This window comes from Entelurus aequoreus, linkage group LG28, assembly GCF_033978785.1.
Source record: "Entelurus aequoreus isolate RoL-2023_Sb linkage group LG28, RoL_Eaeq_v1.1, whole genome shotgun sequence".
Lineage (NCBI taxonomy): Eukaryota > Metazoa > Chordata > Actinopteri > Syngnathiformes > Syngnathidae > Entelurus > Entelurus aequoreus.
Genome location: NC_084758.1, coordinates 34,198,554 through 34,221,704, shown reverse-complemented (window position 1 = coordinate 34,221,704; position 23,151 = coordinate 34,198,554). Strand labels below are relative to the sequence as shown.

The 23,151-nt window shown below is 38.5% G+C and overlaps 1 protein-coding gene across 3 annotated transcripts in view; it reads left to right on the top strand.

The window, feature by feature from the left end:
* Nucleotides 1-23,151, top strand: part of npm1b (nucleophosmin 1b) — an 83,753-nt gene that overhangs the window by 35,350 nt on the left and 25,252 nt on the right. For all 3 annotated transcript variants that reach the window (XM_062039915.1, XM_062039917.1, XM_062039916.1), the window contains exon 8: nt 7,276-7,341. In XM_062039915.1, the coding sequence (XP_061895899.1) occupies nt 7,276-7,341 (66 nt within the window). The remainder of the gene's footprint in view (nt 1-7,275; nt 7,342-23,151) is intronic.

Here is a 23,151-nt window from a genome sequence, read left to right as displayed (position 1 = left end):
TTGACGGTAGGTGTGGTGTTCATGGGATCAAAGGCCTCACCTTTTCACCTCCAAACATATTGCTAGGTATTGTGGCCATTTTTGTTTCATCCGACCACAGAACTTTCCTCCAGAAGGTCTTATCTTTGTCCATGTGATGTCAAATGAAACACAAATTGAGCACCCCAAGTGAAAAAGTTTGCTCAAAAACTAATACTTGCTCACGCTGCAAAAATATCCTTGCTTTTCCCATCTGGTAGGAATGCGGCGGTGTCGTCGGCCTGATTGAAGAGCCTTTCCCGCTCTTGTCTGGTCATGTGCGAAAGCTGTCGTAAACGCTGTCACTTGGTCTTTCTTACACGTGTAATGGTCTTGTAGTCGTTATGTCAACACGGGCAATTACGCTCCTAAGCCGCTTGGAGGCTCGCTCTGCCATTATGAGATAATCACACAGCTGAATGCTAGCAATAGGAAGGCCTGCGGGGGAACAATGATGGATTATGGGCCGTGCATTTCACACCTAGGCCTTTAGTGATGTCCTACTTAGTCCCACTTGAAGAAGTAGCTGTCATTTATGTCAGCGCATGACCACAGCTGGGGAAACACTACACAGAAATCACCTCAATAGTGGACAAATTGGGCTGTTTCATGGCGCATTGAAAAGATCAATAAACTTGCAGCAGCAGTTAAAATCATTGTAAAAAAATCAAAACATAACAAGCATAAACAATCCAAACAACCTTTCCCACTAAACCAGGGGTCGGCAACCCAAAATGTTGAAAGAGCCATATTGGAGCGAAAATACAAAAGAGAAAACCGTCTGGAGCCGCAAAAAAAATAAAAGCCTTATATACCGTAATTTCCGGACTATAAGCCGCTACTTTTTCTCCTCGCTCCGGTCCCTGCGGCTTATACAACGGTGCGGCTTTTCTACGGCTTATGGTAACCGGGGGCGCGCACTACCGAGGATGCGCGAGACCGAGGCAGACATCTGGCGCCAGGTAACGAGGGCAAAACAAAGAGTAGGAGAGCGTCAGCAACAGTTTGCGCGAAGGAAGTGTTCATGCAAACACCCTCAATATGGAAAACAAACGGAGAAGTGCATATGATGCTGCTTTTAAGTTAAAGGCAATCGATCTGGCTGTCAAAGAAGGAAATAGAGTTGCTGCACGTACCCTTGACATCAATGAATCAATGGTGAGACCTTGGAGACGGCAGCATGAAGAACTGATTCAATGCAAAAAGACAAAAAAAATCCTTCCTAGGTAATAAAAGCAGATGGCCGGAACTTGAAAACTTTCTTGAGGACTGGGTGAACCCACAGAGAGCAAACGGCCGGGGTGTTTCCACCGTGCAGATCCGACTGAAAGCCCAAACAACCGCCAAAGAAATGAATATTGAAGATTTTAGAGGTGGACCATCATGGTGTCTCAGATTTATGAGGCGAAAAGGACTGTCCATTAGACTCTGAGTCAGCAACTCCCTCCCGACCACAAGGAGAAAATAACAAACTTCCGCAAATTCACACAAAGAAAGATAGACGAATGCTGTTGGCCATGTCAAAGATGTGAAAGTTTGATTGAATGATTGAAAGATTTATTGTTAATAAATGGGACGCTTTGCGTTCCCAAACAGTCATCTCTGTCCCGACAATCCCCTCCGTGGTAGCAGGAACCCCTATATACTACGCTAATTACACATCAAAACCCTGCGGCTTATAGTCGGGTGCGGCTTATATATGGAGCAATCTGTATTTTCCCCTAAATTTAGCTGGTGCGGCTTATAGTCAGGTGCGCCTTATAGTCCGGAAATTACGGTAAGTGTTATAATGAAGGCAACACATGATGTAAGTGTGTAAGTTAACTATATTAACCTACTATCAAAATGACTTTAAACGTCTTATATAAGTTTGAGTTTGAGTTTATTTGGAACATGCAAGCATACAACATGATGCATCACAATTTCCAGTAGGAAGAAGCAGAGCTTATTTCATCCTACCCCTTTTCTTTCACATAACAGTTGCTAAGACTTTTGTTCACTTCCTGTTCTCAATTTATTCACAATGTACTCCATAAGTAATCACAATAAAAGTAGATGAATAATAATAATTGGTGAAGTAAGTTACATTTCATATGATGAGATAAGTAAGATTATTTTGAGAGTGAAAGAATGGATTAATTAAATAAATTCAGTATTCTTCTTCTTAGTACTTTGTAAACACTTTAAGTTTGAAGAGTTTCTTGAAGTGGATCATATTAGTACATTGTTTGATTGCTTTGCTTCATCCATTCCATCATTTAATTCCACATACTGATATACTGAAGGTCTTAAGTGTTGTACGTGCATACAAATGTTTTAAATTACATTTCTCTCTAAGATTATATTTCTCCTCTTTTTTTGAGAAGAATTGTTGTATATTCTTGGCTAGCAGGTTATAGTTTGCTTTGTGCATCATTTTAGCTGTTTGCAAATTCACTATGTGGTGGAGTTTCAGTATCTTTGATTCAATAAATAAAGGATTAGTATGTTCTCTATATCCAACATGATGTATTATTATAACTGATCTTTTTTGTAACACCGTTAATGAATGAAGTGTACTTTTGTAATTATTTCCCCATATTTCTACACAGTAGCTCAGATATGGTAACACTAGTTACATAAGTGTAATAATTATATGTTATAATTCACACACAGTATAAAAGGTTTGGTGGACAAAATGAGACAAAGAAGGAATGGCATGAAACACATCTTTCTCTGGTAGCGTCGGAGAAAGTTGTACATGTAAACAAAGTACGTTGAGTTCAAGGTCGGCCCAAGTTAGTAGGACAAAACGGCACTCGCCAAATACTCTCATCAGTGAAGCGTGTTTAATATAAACAGTTCGACTTCTAACAATTAGTAAGGTTTGTGTCATGTTTGTCGTCCTACAGAAAATATATTACAACAAAAAATATATTTTTCCCCATCTTTCTCCATTTTCATACATTTTTAAAAAAGCTCCAGGGAGCCACTAAGGCGGCGCTAAAGAGCCGCATGAGGCTCCAGAGCCGCACACCCGCACTAAACTAACACAAAAAGTCAACACACACGGTCACACGTAACACAACCTGCTTACTGAACTTTGTGGATCCATCCATCCATTTTCTACCGCTTGTCCCTTTCGGGGTCGCGGGGTGGGGTGGGGGGGGTGCCGAAGCCTATCTCAGCTGCAATCGGGCTGAAGGCGGGGTACACCCTGGACAAGTCGCCACCTCATCAAAAATATATCATAAAAAAATGTCCAAGCACAACACATAATTCAAAATTACACTCATTTAAGCCCCCTGCAATGCATGATGGGAAACATGCAAAAGATTCAACCTATGTTTTGCCATATTTTAGATTGTTGCTGCTAATTGTACAATGTACTTTGTTGACTTTTTCAAGACTTTTAATGACTTAAAAAACACCACTAAAAACACATCTTGCATCTTTTTATGGTGTTATTATAAAATGGAGTCGTGTTTAGAGACACTCAACTTCTGTCCCTCGATGTTGCTGACTAAAGAGGCGCCACACTTGCTTGGTACTTTTGCTCCAGTTGGACTTTTTCTCCTTAAAAGCCGCCACAGTACATTTTGTAGATGGCTGGTATTACAGGTATATCAGGGGCCGTACTTATCAAGCTTCTTAGAGTGCCATTTTACACTTAAGTCCTGAGAATTTGCGAAATGTAGTCCTACTCTCAAACTTAAGAATAAAAGCTTTTTATCAACGTTCTTAAGTCTAAGAATCACTCCTACTCTCCACGATATTTAAGAGACCTTCAGAGGTGTCTTAAGTGGTTAGGAGTTGCCAGCAGGGGATGGCACTGAGGCGAGAGAGACGTGCGCGAACATTCAGGGAGCGGAACGATGTTCTGGATTTGTTCGATGACGAGCAGCTGATCAAACGGTATCGTTTAGACAGAGCGGGTATTATTTTTGTCACAGATTTAATACTTTTCGATTCCATGTTGATTTCTGCATGTGTCTGCAGTGGGCTAGTATATATAGAGCCACCCAAACCAGTTTCAAATTAGTTGCCTAATTAATGAATTGGAAAGAAAATGTTATGACAGTAGCGTATGTGTGTGGCCGTGAGGTGAGTGACATCAGTGAGTGTGTGGGCGACAGAAGAGAGGGAGCGGTAGCGTGAGTGCCGGCGGGGACTAGTTTGTTTTGTATTATTTTGTATTTTATTGTCAAAATATACACTCCCATTGTCCACTTAAATATTTCCAAGATATTTCTTTATTCTTAGACAACGGATTCCCTTCCGTGATTGGTCATTTCTATGGACACAGAAATGACGTCACCTAAAATTCCATTTACGGCACATAGTAATGTCGTAATTCAGCTCTGAGTGCGACACTTAAGATTCAGTCCTACACTTCGCTGAAAGTGTGAGTAAGACGCTTGATAACTAACTTTTAAGTGCAGCTTTCAGCGAATAATTTATTTACTCTTAAGTCAACTCTTAGCAGACTTCTTAGGAGTAATTCTAAGAAGCTTGATAAGTACGGCCCCTGGACTGTATTATAGTTACGTCCACATCACAGACATGCTGACAATGCTCCAGACAATCGCCTGTGTTTTGTTTGCATTCGGTTTGAACTCACAATTTGCAGAACCCATTAGAAGCCATAAGCCAGGGGTTGATACGATTGGAAGGGGCGGACCGACTGGGACGGGTTAGCTAGATCGAGGTCGTCCTAACCTTGTCTCACTAGAAAGAGCTTCAATTGAAACGTCCTTGGTGAAAGTATATATCTGCAACCCAATCAACGTTGTCTCCCCTTCCTTGTGGCTTAAAAAAAACGAGTCGCTATTATATGTCTGGTGCGCCACTTCCCGCTCTCACAACTTGTGATTGGATACTCATTTGTGACTCACAAGTGAGGAGGCGTGAGCAAGCTGGGAGGGCTACTGTCGACGACTCGTAATCTGATCAAGTGTAAGCGCCATGTTGGCCTACACTGCACAGCATATTTCAACAAGCTGGCTGAATTCTGCTTGGATAAAAGCTCTAACGTAAAAAAAACTAAAGCAAGACTGGAACCTAGTATGACATGAAGAGAATATGATGAATACCGTATTTTTCGGACTATAAGTCACGTTTTTTTTCATAGTTTGGCCGGGGGTGCGACTTATACTCAGGAGCGACTTATGTGTGAAATGATTAACACATTAGCGTAAAATATCAAATAATATTATTGATGTCATTCACGTAAGAGACTAGACCAGGGGTCGGCAACCCGCGGCTCCGGAGCCGCATGCGGCTCTTTGACCACTCTGATGCGGCTCAGCTACATTCTTGCCGACCCCCCCAATTTTCCCAGGAGAATTATGGATCTCAGTGTCTCTCATAGATTACTCCCAGGGAAAATATAATCCTATTTACACTCTAATTACTAAATAAAGGGAGTGCCCTAATTGCACTGCAGTAATTGTCCTCTATAGCGTTTACAAACAGCGTGCCATCCCGGCCACATGTTGTATGTTTTGGGTTTTTTTGCACACATAGGAGACAGCAAAGCATACTTAGTCATCAGCCACACAGCTTACACTGACGGTAGCCGTATCAAACAACTTTAACATTGTTACGTTACAAATATGCGCCACACTGTGAACCCACACCAAAAAAGAATGAAAAACACATTTCTGGAGAACATCCCACCGTAACACAACATAAACATAACACAACCAATACCCAGAATCCCACGCAGCCCGCTACCACCAAATCTCCCCACACATCAACCCCCCCACCCCCTCCGTGCGTTGGTTGAGCGGAAGAGTTAGGGCTGCATGGGATTCTGGGTATTGGTACCGTCAGTGTAAGATGTGTGGCTGCTGAGGTAGTACGCCTTGCTGTCACTTACGTGAGCAAGCTGAAACTGCATTCTGCATGTGGTCGAGCAGGTACGCTGTTTGGGCAGGCTGTAGAGGGCGCCAAAAGCAGTGTCATCACACCCTGATATTCGGGAGTCTCCCGGGAAAAATGAGAGGGTTGGCAAGTATGACGCTATCAAGCGCCATTTATTCACAACTCGCGGGCCGCACTAACATCAAATTTCCACATTAACGTGCGTGCCGGTGCGTGTGTCGGAGACCCCTGGTTAACATAGCACAAAGCGTTTAAGCTTTGTATGCGGTGTTTTTCATTTTAATTTTTTTTGTGGCTCCCATTATTTTCTTTAATTTGTGAAACTTGCCAAAATGGCTCTTTGAGTGGTAAAGGTTGCCGACCCCTGGACTAGACGTATAAGATTTCATGGGATTTAGCGATTAGGAGTGACAGATTGTTTGGTAAACGTATAGCATGTTCTATATGTTATAGTTATTTGAATGACTCTTACCATAATATGTTACGTTAACATACCAGTTGGTTATTTATGCCTCATATAACGCACACTTATTCAGCCTGTTGTTGTTTATTTATTCTTTATTTATTTATTTGTTCTTTATTTGTTTTAAATTGCCTTTCAAATGTCTATTCATGGTGTTGGGTTTTATCAAATAAATTTCCCCCAAAAATGCGACTTATACTCCAGTGAGACTTATATATGTTATTTTCCTTCTTTATTATGCATTTTCGGCCGGTGCGACTTATACTCCGGAGCGACTTATACTCCGAAAAATACGGTACTTTGATATATTTATGGAGAGTCAATTAAAAATGAAATGAACTTTTATCAGTTTATGATCATGATTTATGACGGCACACCACTGCTGACTCGTTACTAGCAGGAAATTGCAGTTTAATTTGTGTGTTGTCCCAAATAATTTTTATTAATTGTTTGTGTGTATTTTCTTAATATTTATTTTATTTTTATTTATTTTTTTATACAAGTTTTTATTAATTTTATTTCTGCTTGTATTTAATAATAATAATAATAGATTTTATTTGTAAAAAGCACTTTACCTTGAGTAAACAACCTCAAAGTGCTACAGTGTATTAAAAAATAAATAAATACAAAGATAATAAAAAATAAATAAAAATAATAACTAGAACAGCCAAATAGCTAAAACTAGTATGCATATATCTAAATAAAAGGCTTTTTTTTTTTTAAAGGAGGGTTTTTAAGCCTTTTTTAAAATCATCCACAGTCTGTGGTGCCCTCAGGTGGTCAGGGAGAGCGTTCCACAGACTTTTATTTGTGTTTTATCGCTGTAATATGTTTTTTCTTTTGTGATATGGATCCCTCTGGGTCTGAAATAAAATGACCGTTACTATATAATGGCTGCTCGGTAAACATGTACGTCTTCTTTCTTGCAGGGCCCCACAACACCCAAGAAGGAGCAGATGAAACAAAATGGCCCTGCGGCAAAAGCGCCGATGAAGGTATTGTCCACAACACTTTGCTGACAAAACCATGTTTTAAAAAGCCACATTGATTTTATCGCCAAACAGACTCAGGAATGTGATAAGCACCTTGCAATTAGCTCACCTGATAGTACATTTCTTTGGCGGAATGTTCCGCCGGCCCAAATCTTCAGCTCTGCCTCTCTTTAAGCAAACACACCTGACCTCTAAAATGGTTGCCCGGGGCAAGGTTTAAACCCGTGACCCCCTTGTCGCGACCCCGCCGTCTTGGGTTGCGGGCCGCCTTTGATGCTCCCGCGACAAGGTGCAAATGGGGTGGGCTTCTCTGCACGTTTGATCAAATGGCCGTGACAGGAGGACAGATAAGAGCATTTCAGCACAAAGACAGTACACTAGGGTTGTAGGAAATACTAATGCATCATATCCAGTACTATACCGCCTCTAAAAAGCACCGGCGCGTCGTCACGTCGTGACATTGCTGCTTTTACGAGCATGTTGGGCAGCGCACGCACACAGAGTACTTACAAGCAGACACAGTGTGTAGACAGAAAAGGGAGAATGGACGCATTTTGGCGTAAAAAGATAAAGCTGAAGTTATAACACTGAAACACCCTCAGGAAGAGCTGCTTTAAGACATGGCTAACATCCATCCACAGTGTTTTAGCTGCTTCTAAATCACTAATCCTGGTCTCCATGGTGACAAATAAAGTAAGTTTCTTACAAGTAGCATTATCACTGGAGGACGAGGAATAGCTAAACATGCTTCACTACACACCGTAGGAGGATACAATAGCTCACCACCGTCACAATGTAAACAAACGCCATGGGTGGATCTACACCTGACGTCCACTGTAATGATACCAAGTACAAGAGCGTATCTAGTCGATACTACTATGATTACATGGACATTTTTTATCGTCATAAAATCTTTTTTCCTTTTTAAAAAATTCATATTATGTTTATAAAGTCGGTAAATATGTCCCTGGACACATGAGGACTTTGAATATGACCAATGTATGATCCTCTAGCTCAGGGGTCACCAACCTTTTTGAAAGCAAGAGCTACTTCTTGGGTAGTGATTAATGCGGAGGGCTACCAGTTTGATACACACTTCAATAAATTGCCAGAAATAGCCAGTTTGCTCAATTTACCTTTAACTCTATGTTATTATTAATAATTAATGATATTTACACTTAATTGAACGGTTTAAAAGAGGAGAAAACACGAAAAAAATGACAATTAAATTTTGAAACATAGTTTATCTTCAATTTCGACTCTTTAAAATTCAAAATTCAACCAAAAAAAAGAAGAGAAAAAATAGCTAATTCGAATCTTTTTGAAAAAATTAAAAAAATAATTTATGGGACATCATTAGTAATTTTTCCTGATTAAGATTAATTTTAGAATTTTGATGACATGTTTTAAAAAGGTTAAAATCCAATCTGCACTTTGTTAGAATATATAACAAATTGGACCAAGCTATATTTCTAACAAAGACACATCATTATTTCTTCTAGATTTTCCAGAACAAAATTTTTTAAAAGAAATTCAAAAGACTTTGAAATAAGATTTAAATTTGATTCTACAGATTTTGTAGATTTGCCAGAATGATTTTTTTGAATTTTAATCATAATAAGTCTGAAGAAATATTTCACAAATATTCTTCGTCGAAAAAACAGAAGCTAAAATGAAGAATTAAATTAAAATGTATTTATTATTCTTTACAATAAAAAAAATAAATTTACTTGAACATTGATTTAAATTGTCAGGAAAGAAGAGGAAGGAATTTAAAAGGTAAAAAGGTATATGTGTTTAAAAATCCTAAAATCATTTTAAGGTTGTATTTTTTCTCTAAAATTGTCTTTCTGAAAGTTATAAGAAGCAAAGTAAAAAAAATAATGAATTTATTTAAACAAGTGAAGACCAAGTCTTTCAAATATTTTCTTGGATTTTCAAATTCTATTTGAGTTTTGTCTCTCTTAGAATTAAAAATGTCGGGCAAAGCGAGACCAGCTTTCTAGGAAATAAATAACATTTAAAAAATAGAGGCAGCTCACTGGTAAGTGCTGCTATTTGAGCTATTTTTAGAACAGGCCAGAGGGCTACTCATCTGGTCCTTACGGGCTACCTGGTGCCCGCGGGCACCGCGTTTGTGACCCCTGCTCTAGCTACTTGGTATCAGATCCATACCTAAATGTGTGGTATCATCCAAAACTAATGTCAATTATCAAAGAAGAGAAGAATACATTTTATCAGAAGTGTAGATAGAACATGTTAAAACTGAAAATAAGCAGATCAAGTAGATTAATATAAATGTTTACAGTTTGTCCCTCATAATGTGTACAAAATAATAGGTGTATAAATGACACAATATGTTACTGCATACGTCAGCAGACTAATTAGGAGCCTTTGTTTGTTTACTTACTACTAAAAGACAAGTTGTCTAATTTGTTCACTATTTTATTGAAGGACTAAATGACAATAATAAACACATGTTTCATGTACACTAACATTTGTTGTTAAAATAAAGCCAATAATGCCATTTTTTTGTGGTCCCCTTTATTTAGAAAAGTGTCAAAATACATTTTGGTACAACCGTAGCCCGCGCCAATTGCTGCTTATCTCACCTCTAGTGTGTGTGTGTGAGTGTGTGTGTGTGTGTGTGTGTGTGTGTGTGTGTGTGTGTGTGTGTGTGTGTGTGTGTGTGTGTGTATGTGTGTGTGTGTGAGAGACGTTAACAAACTGTTGACTTGAAGAGCCTGTTTAAATGCTGCCGATGAGCAAGAAAGGGTTTGAGTTAGTGCTTTGTTTCCAACAACTCCTGACAACGTCTTCACACCCCTCACTTCCTGGACACACCTTCTCCCTATTGCTCTCATTACCCGCCTTTGATGTCTGCTGCAGCTTCCACATGCCCCGAGGAGCGAGGAAGAGGGCGTGGACGTCTGTTTTTCCTCTGCTAAGCGCAGGTGACCGCTCATTAGACGGCCACGTCAGATCCGCCGCCAGTACCGCGCTCCTCGCCGCCCTTCGTCTCGGATTGATGAGTTTGGAGAAGCGGAGTCGTTAAGCACTTAGCATGAGTCATTGTTTAGAAGCAGCTGATTGACACGTGTTCAACAGGTGTCTGTCTGGACGGCATTAAGTCTTTTTATGGGCTATGACTCCTCACATTGGAACCTTCTTCAAAAAGACACAGCCCTTTGGTGACATACATGTCCAGAAACATGACATCATTAGGAACTAAAAGAACGCTTTTGGCGAGATAACTTCACACGAGATGGCAGCGTGGCGTGCGAGTGGACCGCCACGCCACGCCACTTCTTCAAAATGGATTATTGTGACTAAATTTACTCCGTTCACTTTAAAGGCCTACTGAAAGCCACTACTAGCGACCACGCAGTCTGATAGTTTATATATCAATGACGAAATCTTAACATTGCAACACATGCCAATACGGCCGGGTTAACTTATAAAGTGACATTTAAAACTTCCAGGGAAATATCCGGCTGAAAGTCGCGGTATGATGACGTATGCGCGTGACGAAGTCAGAGTAACGGAAGTTATGGTACCCGTAGAATCCTATACAAAAAGCTCTGTTTTCATTTCATAATTCCACAGTATTCTGGACATCTTTTGCAATTTGTTTAATGAACAATGAAGGCTGCAAAGAAGACAGTTGTAGGTGGGATCGGTGTATTAGCGGCGGACTACAGCAACACAACCAGGAGGACTTTGTTGGAGCGCTAGCCGCGCTAGCCGCCGACCTCACCTTGACTTCCTACGTCTCTGGGCCGCCAAAAGGCATCGGGTGAAGTCCTTCGTCCTTCTGCCGATCGCTGGAACGCAGGTGAGCACGGGTGTTGATGAGTAGATGAGGGCTGGCTGGCGTAGGTGGAGAGCTAATGTTTTTAGCATAGCTCTGTGCGGTCCCGTTGCTAAGTTGCTAAGTTAGCTTCAATGGCGTCGTTAGCACAGCATTGTTAACCTTCGCCAGCCTGGAAAGCATTAACCGTGTATTTACATGTCCACGGTTTAATAGTATTGTTGATTTTCTATCTATCCTTCCAGTCAGGGGTTTATTTTTTTGTTTCTATATGCAGTTAAAGCACGATGCTATCACGTTAGCTCGTAGCTAAAGCATTTCGCCGATGTATTGTCGTGGAGATAAAAGGCACTGAATGTCCATTTCGCGTTCTGGACTCTCATTTTCAAGAGGATATAGTATCCCAGGTGGTTTAAAATACAAATCTGTGATCTACAATAGAAAAAGGAGAGTGTGGAATCCAATGAGCCAGCTTGTACCTAAGTTACGGTCAGAGCGAAAAAAGATACGTCCATCGCTGCCTCTCTAGTCATTCACTGTAACGTTCCTCATCTACGAATCTTTCATCCTCGCTCAAATTAATGGGGTAATCGTCACTTTCTCTGTCCGAATCTCTCTCGCTCCATTGTAAACAACGGGGAATTGTGAGGAATACTAGCTCCTGTGACGTCACGCTACTTCCGCTACAGGCAAGGCTTTTTTTTATCAGCGAGCAAAAGTTGCGAACTTTATCGTCGATTTTCTCTACTAAATCCTTTCAGCAAAAATATGGCAATATTGCGAAATTATCAAGTATGACACATAGAATGGATCTACTATTCCCGTTTAAATAAATAAAAAATCATTTCAGTAGGCCTTTAACTTTGCATTTTTATTAAAACATTTTTTTTTAAATTACACTACGCTTTTTGACATTTTCTTCTTCACTTTAGTGAAGGGGTGTTCAAACGTATCCACACTGCAAAAAGTGAAATCTAAGTAAGATTAAATATCTCAAATAAGGGTGATATTTGCTTATTTTCTGTCTAATAAGATAATTCTTCTCACTAAGCAGATTTTATGTTAGAGTGTTTTACTTGTTTTAAGGGTTTTGCTCCTAAATGATCTCAGTAAGATATTACAGCTTGTTGCTGAGATTTGATGAGCTATATTGAGTAAAACATGCTTGAAACTAGAATATCAACTGATGCAAAGCTGCGTCATCAACACTCACAAGTAGAAAACTACTTTTTTAAAGTAACCATTTCTTACTTCAAGCATGAAAAAAAAAATTGTGATGCCGAGCGCATATCATTATGTCAAGATAATGGCACTAGCATTTATTTAATTTAAGAATATTTTTCAACATATTGAGCAAAAAGGTCAATTTTTTTTTCTACCAAGAAAAGTGCACTTGTTATTAGTGAGAATATACTTATTTTAAAGTATTTTTGGCTTCATTGAGGTTAGCTAATTGTACTTGTTCTATTGGCAGATAATTTTGCTTAGTTCAAGTAAAATACCCCTAATTTATTTTTATTTTTTTCTTGTTTTTGAACACTGATTTTTTTTCCAGTCCGCACTGAGGGCCGCACACTGACAAATCAAAGAATACAGGGGCCATTGTGACATTTTTCATTTTTAAAACCATTATAATATAAACATTTATTTTTATTTTTATAGCTTCCCCCAAGTTTATTCCCAGTGACCCAAAAATGTCATAAAAATGTTAAAAACAAGTTCTATGTATTTTTTATTGAACGCGTAAATCTCTCAATCAACTTCAGGTCTATCTGTCGTTATGAAGATTTTTTTTTTTTTTTTCCGTTTTTTTGGCGAAACCCTGTTTCTTATGGCAAAAACACAAAATATGCAAAACTTTTCCCCAAAATATTTTCAAAGTGAAATATTTGATGTGCCTTAAATAGATCAATAATGCATAACAACATTGATTTTTAATGTATTATTTTTTTTTATCAATGAAAGTAATAAAAAAAAAATCCCACTAAAATGATTGAGCATCCCAAAGGTCACCCCCACTGTTAAAAATAAGCCATACATTTTTTATATTTTTTTACGTCTAACACTTATGTCTCTAAATCAACTTCAGATCTGTCGATTATAAGTTTTTATTATTTTTTGTATTATGCCCTTTTTTTTTCAAAGAAAACTTAGTTTCTATATGGCAAATATACAATATTTTCAAGTGGAATATTGAAGTAATGTGAGCCTTGAAGAGGTCAGTCATTCATAACATGGATTTTCAGTCATTATTATTTTTTGAGCAATTACAAGTTTAAAAAAAAAAAAAAAATAAAACATCAAAATTCTTGGGATCTTAAAGGGAAAAGTGTTCATGCGTTTTTCTTTCTTTAATACTTTCAACACTTAAATCTCGAGACAATTTGTTGTATTATTTTTCATGTTTTTTTGTTTAGTTTATTTGTTTTATACCCTATTTGTCAAAGAAAATGTAGATTTTTTTATATGGCAAAAACACAAAATATGCAATGTTTTCTCCAAAAATTGCTTTTAAAATAAAATATTTGATGTGAAGTAATGTGAGCCTTGAATATGTCAATCATTCATAACAACATTGATTTTGATTCATTATTATTTTTATAGCAATGACTGTTTAAAGTAAAAAAAAAACAGCCTACATGGCAGCCTTGTGTTATTAGAGTCAACTTTTTCTTGTTGCATTTGACCGGTTTGCTCTTTTATTCCACGTTAGTTTTTTTTAGTAGTATTTGTAGACTGTGCCGCGGGCCCTTAAAACATTAGCTGCGGACCTCAAATGGCCCCCGGGCCGCAGTTTGGACACCCCTGGTTGAATGTACTTTTAGGCTTGTAAGTAGAAGAATAACTTCTTCTCATCTAAACTTGCTGAGACATTGAAGTATTTGTCACATTGTTGTGGTCGGATGACAAAAAGTAGCTTTGAAAAGTCACACAATGATGGTGAGTGCATAAGTATATAAATCATCATGTGCAGATTACAACAATAATGCCCACAATCTACACCTGTGTTTAAACTAGTGCTGTCAAACAATTGTTGTTTTAAATCAAACTAATCGCAACTTTGAATTTGTATGAATCACAGAAGTGTTGCTAAACTTGAGTTGACTACAAAATGCGTTGTTGTGGATGTACGAGCAGCAAAACTTGTGCTTTGATAGGAGAATTCATCTCAAATTACCTTGAATTTCAATACAGTTCTTGGTGTTAATGAGTTACTAGTTTCCACTTTTCAACATTCTGTCATTGTGTGAATGCTCCAAAGCATTCACACATATATGGTTTTCTACACCAAAATTCATCTGTATATTATTCTTCTTGTTCTCCAGATTTTGGCGCGCTTTACCTTCCACATTTTTCATCCCATTCAAAGCGTTCCAACTTCAAACTGTGGGAATTGCGGGCTTTGCCTCAACAAATTCCCAGAATTCCCAGAATTCCAGGTTTTCCGGGACATTTTTCCCATTCAAAATGTGTTGGCCGTTTTTCAAACTTCCACCATTTCCACATTTTTCAACCGATTCAAAGCATTCCACCTTCAACACATTCCACTATCCTGGACATTCAAACTATCATTTTCGTTTTTTCACCCTTTTTTCTGGCGACTACTCCTTTCACATTTTTTCAACCCAGAATGGGACATTTTTCAAAGTTCCACAACTCCCACATTTTTTTATCTGATTCAAACTTCCCTCTACTCAGTTACTTTGTTTAGATCCTCCCGAGACGTTCCCAGGCAAGCTGAGAGACGTAGTCTCTTCAACCAGGTCTTCCCTGTGGATGTGCCCTAAACACATCCTATGCCGAACCACCTCGTCCGGATTTTCTCCGAGCTCCTCTCGAATGACAGATCTTTTCACCCCATCTCTAAGGGAGAACCCTGACACCCGACGGTGGCCTGTTTGTACCTGTGACCTTGTCTTTTCAGTCACCACCTGAATCTCCTGTCCGGAACATAGATTGACCGATAAGTTTAGGCTTCTTCCTTTCTACGAAGGACCAATGCAGCGACCGCATTGATGTTAATCTCACAACATCCCAAGGTTCTTGAATTATAAAAATAACACGGTTCAACGTCTTATTGACTGCCTGCACGACATCAAAGCCTGGCTTTCAGCTAACTTCCTGAGCCTAAATGAAGACAAAACAGAAGTTATGTTGTTCGGTCCAAGTCGCTCCCCCTCCCCCAACGTTGACCTCGGCACTCTGACCCCGTATCTCAGCGACTGTGTCACACACCTGGGGGTAAAGTTCGACTCAGATTTTAAATTCGAAAAACAAATCAGCAGCGTCGTACAAAAAAGTTTTTATCAATTACGCCAAATAGCGAAAGTGAAACCGCTTCTATCAGGACATGATCTCGAGAAATGAATCCACGCCTTTATCTCGACTCGTTTAGACTACTGCAATGCCCTGTATGTAGGCATTAGCCAGGCCTGCAGCTCGTGCACAACTCTGCTGCTCGTCTGCTAACACAGACCCGCAGACGTGAGCACATCACCCCTATATTAGCGTCCCTTCACTGGCTCCCTGTGCGTTACAGAATCAAATTTAAACTCCTTTTATTTGTTTTTAAATGTCTCAACAACCTCGCGCCAACATATCTCTCCGACCTCCTTCAGCCTTACTGCCCCACCCGATCCCTAAGATCAGCCGATCAGCTGCTACTGACGGTCCCGGACACAAGGCTGAAGCGTAGAGGTGACAGAGCTTTCGCCGCTGCTGCTCCCAAGCTCTGGAACGACCTACCTCTGAGTGTTAGACAAGCCTCCTCTCTTCCTGTTTTTAAATCTCTCTTAAAAACATACTTTTATTCCATGGCATTTAACACTGAGTGATATCCATCCTGCAATGGCGCCCCATAATACACCTGCTGTCAACCTCTTTTTATATTTTATTTATTTATTTTTTATCGTGTTCTGTTTGTGTTGTGTTGTGTTTGCTCGGTTCTCGTATTATCTTTTAACCTGCCCATTGTACAGCACTTTGGCTACCCCTGTGGTCAATTTTAAATGTGCTTTATAAATAAAGTTGATTTGATTTGAATTGGGGCAAGGTCTCATCCCCAGATGGCACTCCATCCTTTTCGGGGCTAGAACTGTGGATGCGGACTTGGAGAAGTTCATTTTCATACATTTTTCAACTCTTATTTTGGTGGGGGACAAAAACCCCAGTCACGTTGCTTTGAACCAGACACCCCCTTGATCTTGTCTTTTCACCACCTAAAGGTGAGGACAGGAACGTAGATTGACCGCTAAGTTTAGGCTTCTTCTTTTCTACAAAGGACCGATGCAGGGTCTGCATTGACGTTGATCTCACAATTCACTCTTTCCTCACCCGTAAACAACATCCCAAGGTTCTTGAACTTCTCCATTTGGGGCAAGGTCTTGCCCCCAGATGGCATTCTATCCTTTTCAGGGCTAGATCTATGGACTCTGACTTTTTCATTCATTTTTTAATTGTTATTTTAGTGGGGGACAAAAAAGCCAGCCATGTTGCTTTGGACCGGACACACCCTTGACCTTGTTCTGGACCGCCCTTGCCGGATTGTACGGTGTATTGACAGCCCTTGCTTGTAGGTGAAGGATTGTTGTGGTGTGTGTGAACCTGCACACAGGAGAAGCTGGCTTGACTTATGAACTGGCAGGCCCCCTGGGCAAACTTGACGAGCAAAGGTGTTGCAAAACACGTGTTTGCTTTGGATTGAAGAGGACAGATTGCGTCAAACGTGATGAAGTTCCATGTCTTGTGGCATCTGTAATCAGTGTTTATCAGCTGCTTCAGGTCTGCAGCTGGCTGGTGTAAATAATACTTGTAGTGGGTTTCTTTGGCCGGCAGCCAGCAGTATATGCGCTCCAGGTCTGTGTGCGTTTAAAGTACATTTTCCTGGGAGTGAGCAAACCCTGCATATTTCTTCACGCCGTGCTATCAACTGCACTGAGAAGCAAATCTCTTGTTGGCTCTCGGCCCTCTGGCTCTTCTAATGAGAGAAAAATGTCTTGTGTGGACAATCGGGGAGATGTTTTTTGTCAAGACAAAGTTCACGCCCGAGGGCATTGTGTACACAACTCAAAAGAGGTCATATCATGCACAACCACTTTTCTTTCCGGTATTGGAGAATTCAAACCATGGAGGCTTCAACGCGATAAAGCTTGAACTATAATTTGACGTGCACACGTCCTATCTTAGCCTCAGTCCATCCCGTAGCGTGGGCATCTGGAAAGTATTCACAGCGCTTCACTTTTCCAGTTTGGCCCATTCGTCTTTGCAGCACCTCTCTGTACATTGCTGCATTCATATTTCCCTCTATCCTGACCAGTCTCCCAGTTCCTTTGCTAAAAACCATCCCCATAGCATGATGTTGCCACCACCATGCTTCACTGTTGGCCTGATGATGAACAGCACCTGATTTCCTCCAAACATTTACACCAAACACTTCAATATTTGTCTCATCAGACCAGAGAATTGAGTTTCTCGTGGCCTGAGAGTCTTTCAGGTGCATTTTGGCAAACTTTTGACGAAGAAATGGCTTCTGTCTGGCCACTCTACCATACAGGCCTGATTGGTGGATTGTCCTTCTGGAAGTTCTCGTCTCTCCATGGGGTTCTTGGTCACCTCCCTGATTAGACTCAGATGAATGCAGCATTTTCCTATATTGCAAACACTGCAAAAAGTCAGTGTTCAAAAACAAGAAAAAAATATACAAAAATGAGGGGTGTTTTACTTGAACTAAGCAAAGTTATCTGCCAATAGAACAAGAAAATTCGGCTTGTCAAGACTTTCCAAAACAAGTCAAATTAGCTAACCTCAATGAACCCAAAAATACCTTAAAATAAGTGCATTCCCAAAAATTAAAGTCTTTAATTTTTGGAATTAGTGATTGTACTGCTCAAAAAAAAAAAAAGATTACTCCCTATATGTGTACAGGTATGTATGTATGTATATGTATATGTATATGTGTGTGTACATGTATATATATATATATGTATCTGTCTATATATATTTTGAAATTATTTTATTTCTGATTATTATTATTATTAATGTATTATCATTTATTTTTGTTTATTTAATTGTTGTATTTGTAGATATTACTTCGTTGTTTGTTTTTTTTGCTGTTACTTTCTTTTTTGGGGGGGTGGTGGGTGGTATGGTTGGGATATAAACAAAAAACATTTGGACATTTAGGGCAGACAACAGATATAAGATGTATGTGAATATGATGTAATGGATAGGAATGTCTGATGCTGGATGTCAATAAAAATAAAATGAAAAAAAAAAAAAAAAAAAAGAAAACAAAAACTATCCAATAAAGCAGCATCGACAACATTAAAAAAAAAAAAAAAAAAAAAAAAAGTATTAATTAAAAAAAAAAAAGTGCATTCCCACTAATAACAAGTGCACTTTTCTTGGTAGAAAAAAAGAGACCTTTTTGCTCAATATGTTGAATTGAATTGAATTGAATTACATTTATATAGCGCTTTTTCTCAAGTGACTCAAAGCGCTTTACATTGTGAAAGCCAATATCTAAGTTACATTTAAACCAGTGTGGGTGGCACTGGGAGCAGGTGGGTAAAGTGTCTTGCCCAAGGACACAACGGCAGTGACTAGGATGGCGGAAGCGGGAATTGAACCTGCAACCCTCAAGTTGCTGGCACAGCCACTCTACCAACCGAGCTATACCGCCCCATGTTGAAAAATATTCTTAAATTAAGTAAATGCTAGTGCCATTATCTTGACATAACGATATGCGCTCGGCATCATGAGTTTTGTTTTCATGCTTGAAGTAAGAAATGATGACTTTAAAAAAGTAGTTTTCTACTTGTGAGTGTTGATGACACAGCTTTGCAACAGTTGATATTCTAGTTTCAAGCATGTTTTACTCAATATAGATCCTCAAATCTCAGCAACAAGCTGTAATATCTTACTGAGATCAGTTAGGACCACTTAAAACAAGTAAAACACTCTAACATAAAATCTGCTTAGTGAGAAGAATTATCTTATCAGACAGAAAATAAGCAAATATCACCCTTATTTGAGATACCATATTTCCTTGAATAGCCGCAGGGGCGCTAATTAATTTAAAACCTCTTCTCACTCCTGCGGTTACCAAAACCATGCGGAATGGGCAAGCATGCGCTAATTATTTTAAAACCTCTTCTCACTCCGGCGCTTACCTTATCATGAAAAGCACATTTAATAAAAAAAAAACCTTATTATGATCTTACCTTTACTTGTAAATGGGTCCATGTGCAGCTGCTTCTGATCAAAGGCAGTCTTTCTTATCTTTCTTCAGTTTTAAAAGTCTCTGGAGATATTCCTTTGATTATTACCTCCTGCTTCGATTGAAAGTCCAGTTTAGAAAACTGTTTTATTTTAGATATGTAATCCTCCATGGTAAAAGTGCAAGCAAACAATCGCTGCTCATGCTTGCTGCTTGTTGTCTTCTTCTGCAGTACCGGTCTCCTGCAGTACTGGTAGTCGCAAGAAGGATCACTAGCGCCCTCTACCACCAGGAGGCGGGAGTCATTTAACGACTCATATTTGACTCGGCGGAAGTGCCAAGCATGCGCTAATTATTTTGCGAAACGAGTTTGACCCGGCTGTAATTCTAGGCAGGCGAATACTATATTCCCGGCGGCAATTCAAGGAAATACGGTATTTCATCTTACTTAGATTTCATTTTTTGCAGTGTATATTATTTTATAATATGTCCTGGTTGACCGTCATCATTTGCAGACGTTTTAAAAGCCTGTTCCTGTGCATTTTGTTTGAAGCTGTTTAAATGTTTAATAAACAAAGCAAACAAATTGTCTAATCATAGTCGCAAACTGGAAAATGTTCTGTCTATGGCCGTGTTTTTCAACCACTGTGCCGCGGCACAGTCGTGTGCCGTGAGATACAGTCTGGTGTGCCGTGGGACGTTATGTAATTCCACATAATATTTTTTGCAAACCAGTAAGAATAATCTGCAAATGTGCCGTTGCGGAGTGTCTGTGCTGTCTAGAGCTCGGCAGAGTAACCGTGTAATACTCTTCCATATCAGCAGGTGGCAGCAAGTAGCTAAATGCTTTGTAGATGTCGGGAACATGGTTTGTCGTGATCACAATATGCAGACGACAACGTGCAGGTAAAAAGGTGTCTAACGCTTCAAATAAAAATAAACAAAAGGCCAGTGGCCAGGATTAGTGATTTAGAAGTAGCTAAAATGTCTATTCTTGCTGTTGGCTTTTATCAAATACATTTCCCTAAAAAATGCGACTTATACTCCAGTGCGACTTATATATGTTTTTTTCCTTCTTTATTATGCATTTTCGGCCGGCGCGACTTATACTCCGAAAAATACGGTAGTTTCTATATGGCAAATATACAATATTTTCAAGTGGAATATTGAAGTAATGTGAGCCTTGAAGAGGTCAGTCATTCATAACATTGATTTTCAGTCATTATTATTTTTTGAGCAATTACAGGTTTTTTAAAAAACCCAAAAATAAAACATCAAAATTCTTGGGATCTTAAAGGGAAAAGTGTTCATACGTTTTTCTTTCTTTAATACTTTCAACACTTAAATCTCGAGACAAAATTTGTTGTATTATTTTTCACGTTTTTTTGTCTAGTTTATTTGTTTTATACCCTATTTGTCAAAGAAAATGTAGATTTTTTTAAATGGCAAAAACACAAAATATGCAATGTTTTCTCCAAAAATTGCTTTTAAAAGGAAATATTTGATGTGAAGTAATGTGAGCCTTGAATATGTCAATCATTCATAACAACATTGATTTTGATTCATTATTATTTTTATAGCAATGACTGTTTAAAGTAAAAAAAAAAACAGCCTATATGGCAGCTTTGTGTTATTAGAGTCAACTTTTTCTTGTTGCATTTGACCGGTTTGCTCTTTTATTCCACGTTTTTTTTTTTTTGTTTAGTTTATTTGTTTTATACCCTATTTGTCAAAGAAAATGTAGATTTTTTTTATATGGCAAAAACACAAAATATGCAATGTTTTCTCCAAAAATTGCTTTTAAAAGGAAATATTTTATGTGAAGTAACGTGAGCCTTGAATATGTCAATCATTCATAACAACATTGATTTTGATTCATTATTATTTTTATAGCAATGACTGTTTAAAGTATAAAAAAACAGCCTACATGGCAGCTTTGTGTTATTAGAGTCAACTTTTTCTTGTTGCATTTGACTGGTTTGCTCTTTTATACTACGTTTGTTTGTTTTTTGTTTAGTTTATTTGTTTTATACCCTATTTGTCAAAGAAAATGTAGATTTTTTTATATGGCAAAAACACAAAATATGAAATTTTTTCTCCAAAAATTGCTTTTAAAATGAAATATTTGATGTGAAGTAACGTGAGCCTTGAATATGTCAATCATTCATAACAACATTGATTTTGATTCATTATTATTTTTATAGCAAAGACTGTTTAAAGTTAAAAAAAAACAGCCTACATGGCAGCTTTGTGTTATTAGAGTCAACTTTTTCTTGTTGCATTTGACCGGTTTGCTCTTTTATTCCACGTTTTTTGTTTTGTTTGTTTAGTTTATTTGTTTTATACCCTATTTGTCAAAGAAAATGTAGATTTTTTTATATGGCAAAAACACAAAATATGCAATGTTTTCTCCAAAAATTGCTTTTAAAAGGAAATATTTGATGTGAAGTAATGTGAGCCTTGAATATGTCAATCATTCATAACAACATTGATTTTGATTCATTATTATTTTTATAGCAATGACTGTTTAAAGTAAAAAAAAAACAGCCTACATGGCAGCTTTGTGTTATTAGAGTCAACTTTTTCTTGTTGCATTTGACTGGTTTGCTCTTTTATTCCACGTTTGTTTTTTTTTTGTTTAGTTTATTTGTTTTATACCCTATTTGTCAAAGAAAATGTAGATTTTTTTATATGGCAAAAACACAAAATATGAAATTTTTTCTCCAAAAATTGCTTTTAAAATGAAATATTTGATGTGAAGTAACGTGAGCCTTGAATATGTCAATCATTCATAACAACATTGATTTTGATTCATTATTATTTTTATAGCAAAGACTGTTTAAAGTTAAAAAAAAACAGCCTACATGGCAGCTTTGTGTTATTAGAGTCAACTTTTTCTTGTTGCATTTGACCGGTTTGCTCTTTTATTCCACGTTTTTTTTTTGTTTGTTTAGTTTATTTGTTTTATACCCTATTTGTCAAAGAAAATGTAGATTTTTTTATATGGCAAAAACACAAAATATGCAATGTTTTCTCCAAAAAGCTAAAACACTGTGGATGGACATTAGCTGCTAACTAGCTAGCCATGTCTTAAAGCACCTCTTCCTGAGGGTGTTTCAGTGTTATAACTTCACCTTTATCTTGACTTTTTACACCAAAATGCGTCCATTCTCCCTTTTCTGTCTACACACTGTGTCTGCTTGTAGGTACTCTGTGTGTGTGCGCTGCCCAACATGCTCCTAAAACCAGCAATGTCACCACGTGACGACGCACCGTCATGCCCGGGAACTCGTACTTTTTAAACAGAGTATAGTACCGTTTTTGATTCATTAGTACTGCAATACTATACTAGTACCGGTATACCGTGCAACCCTAGTTCCAAAGTATGTTATTTGTGAGAAGCGTACCAGACTCAAAGTGCTCGTTTTTGAGAGACGGTCAGAAAACGATCTGTAACGCACAATATTTGCAACATTTGGCCCAAAGCACATGTTATGTAGATAAGAACAATCCTAATATGCGTTAGTTGAAGGACAGACACCATCCAGTGTCCATGAGCAGAAGCAGAAGCACGCTTCTTGCTCCTTTCAAACAAGTTTCCGACGATGCACCAAACCCTGCAATTTCTCTGGATTCCGCGCTGGCTCGGCGTGTAGGAGCTTGTCTTTGTCTTGTGCAACATCCAGTGCGGATCCTCCTAATTGAAGGCCATGCCCAGGTCTTGCTTGCTCCAGTCTCCGATACAGAGAGAGAGAGCTGTGATGTCATTTCCAACTCGTAATGG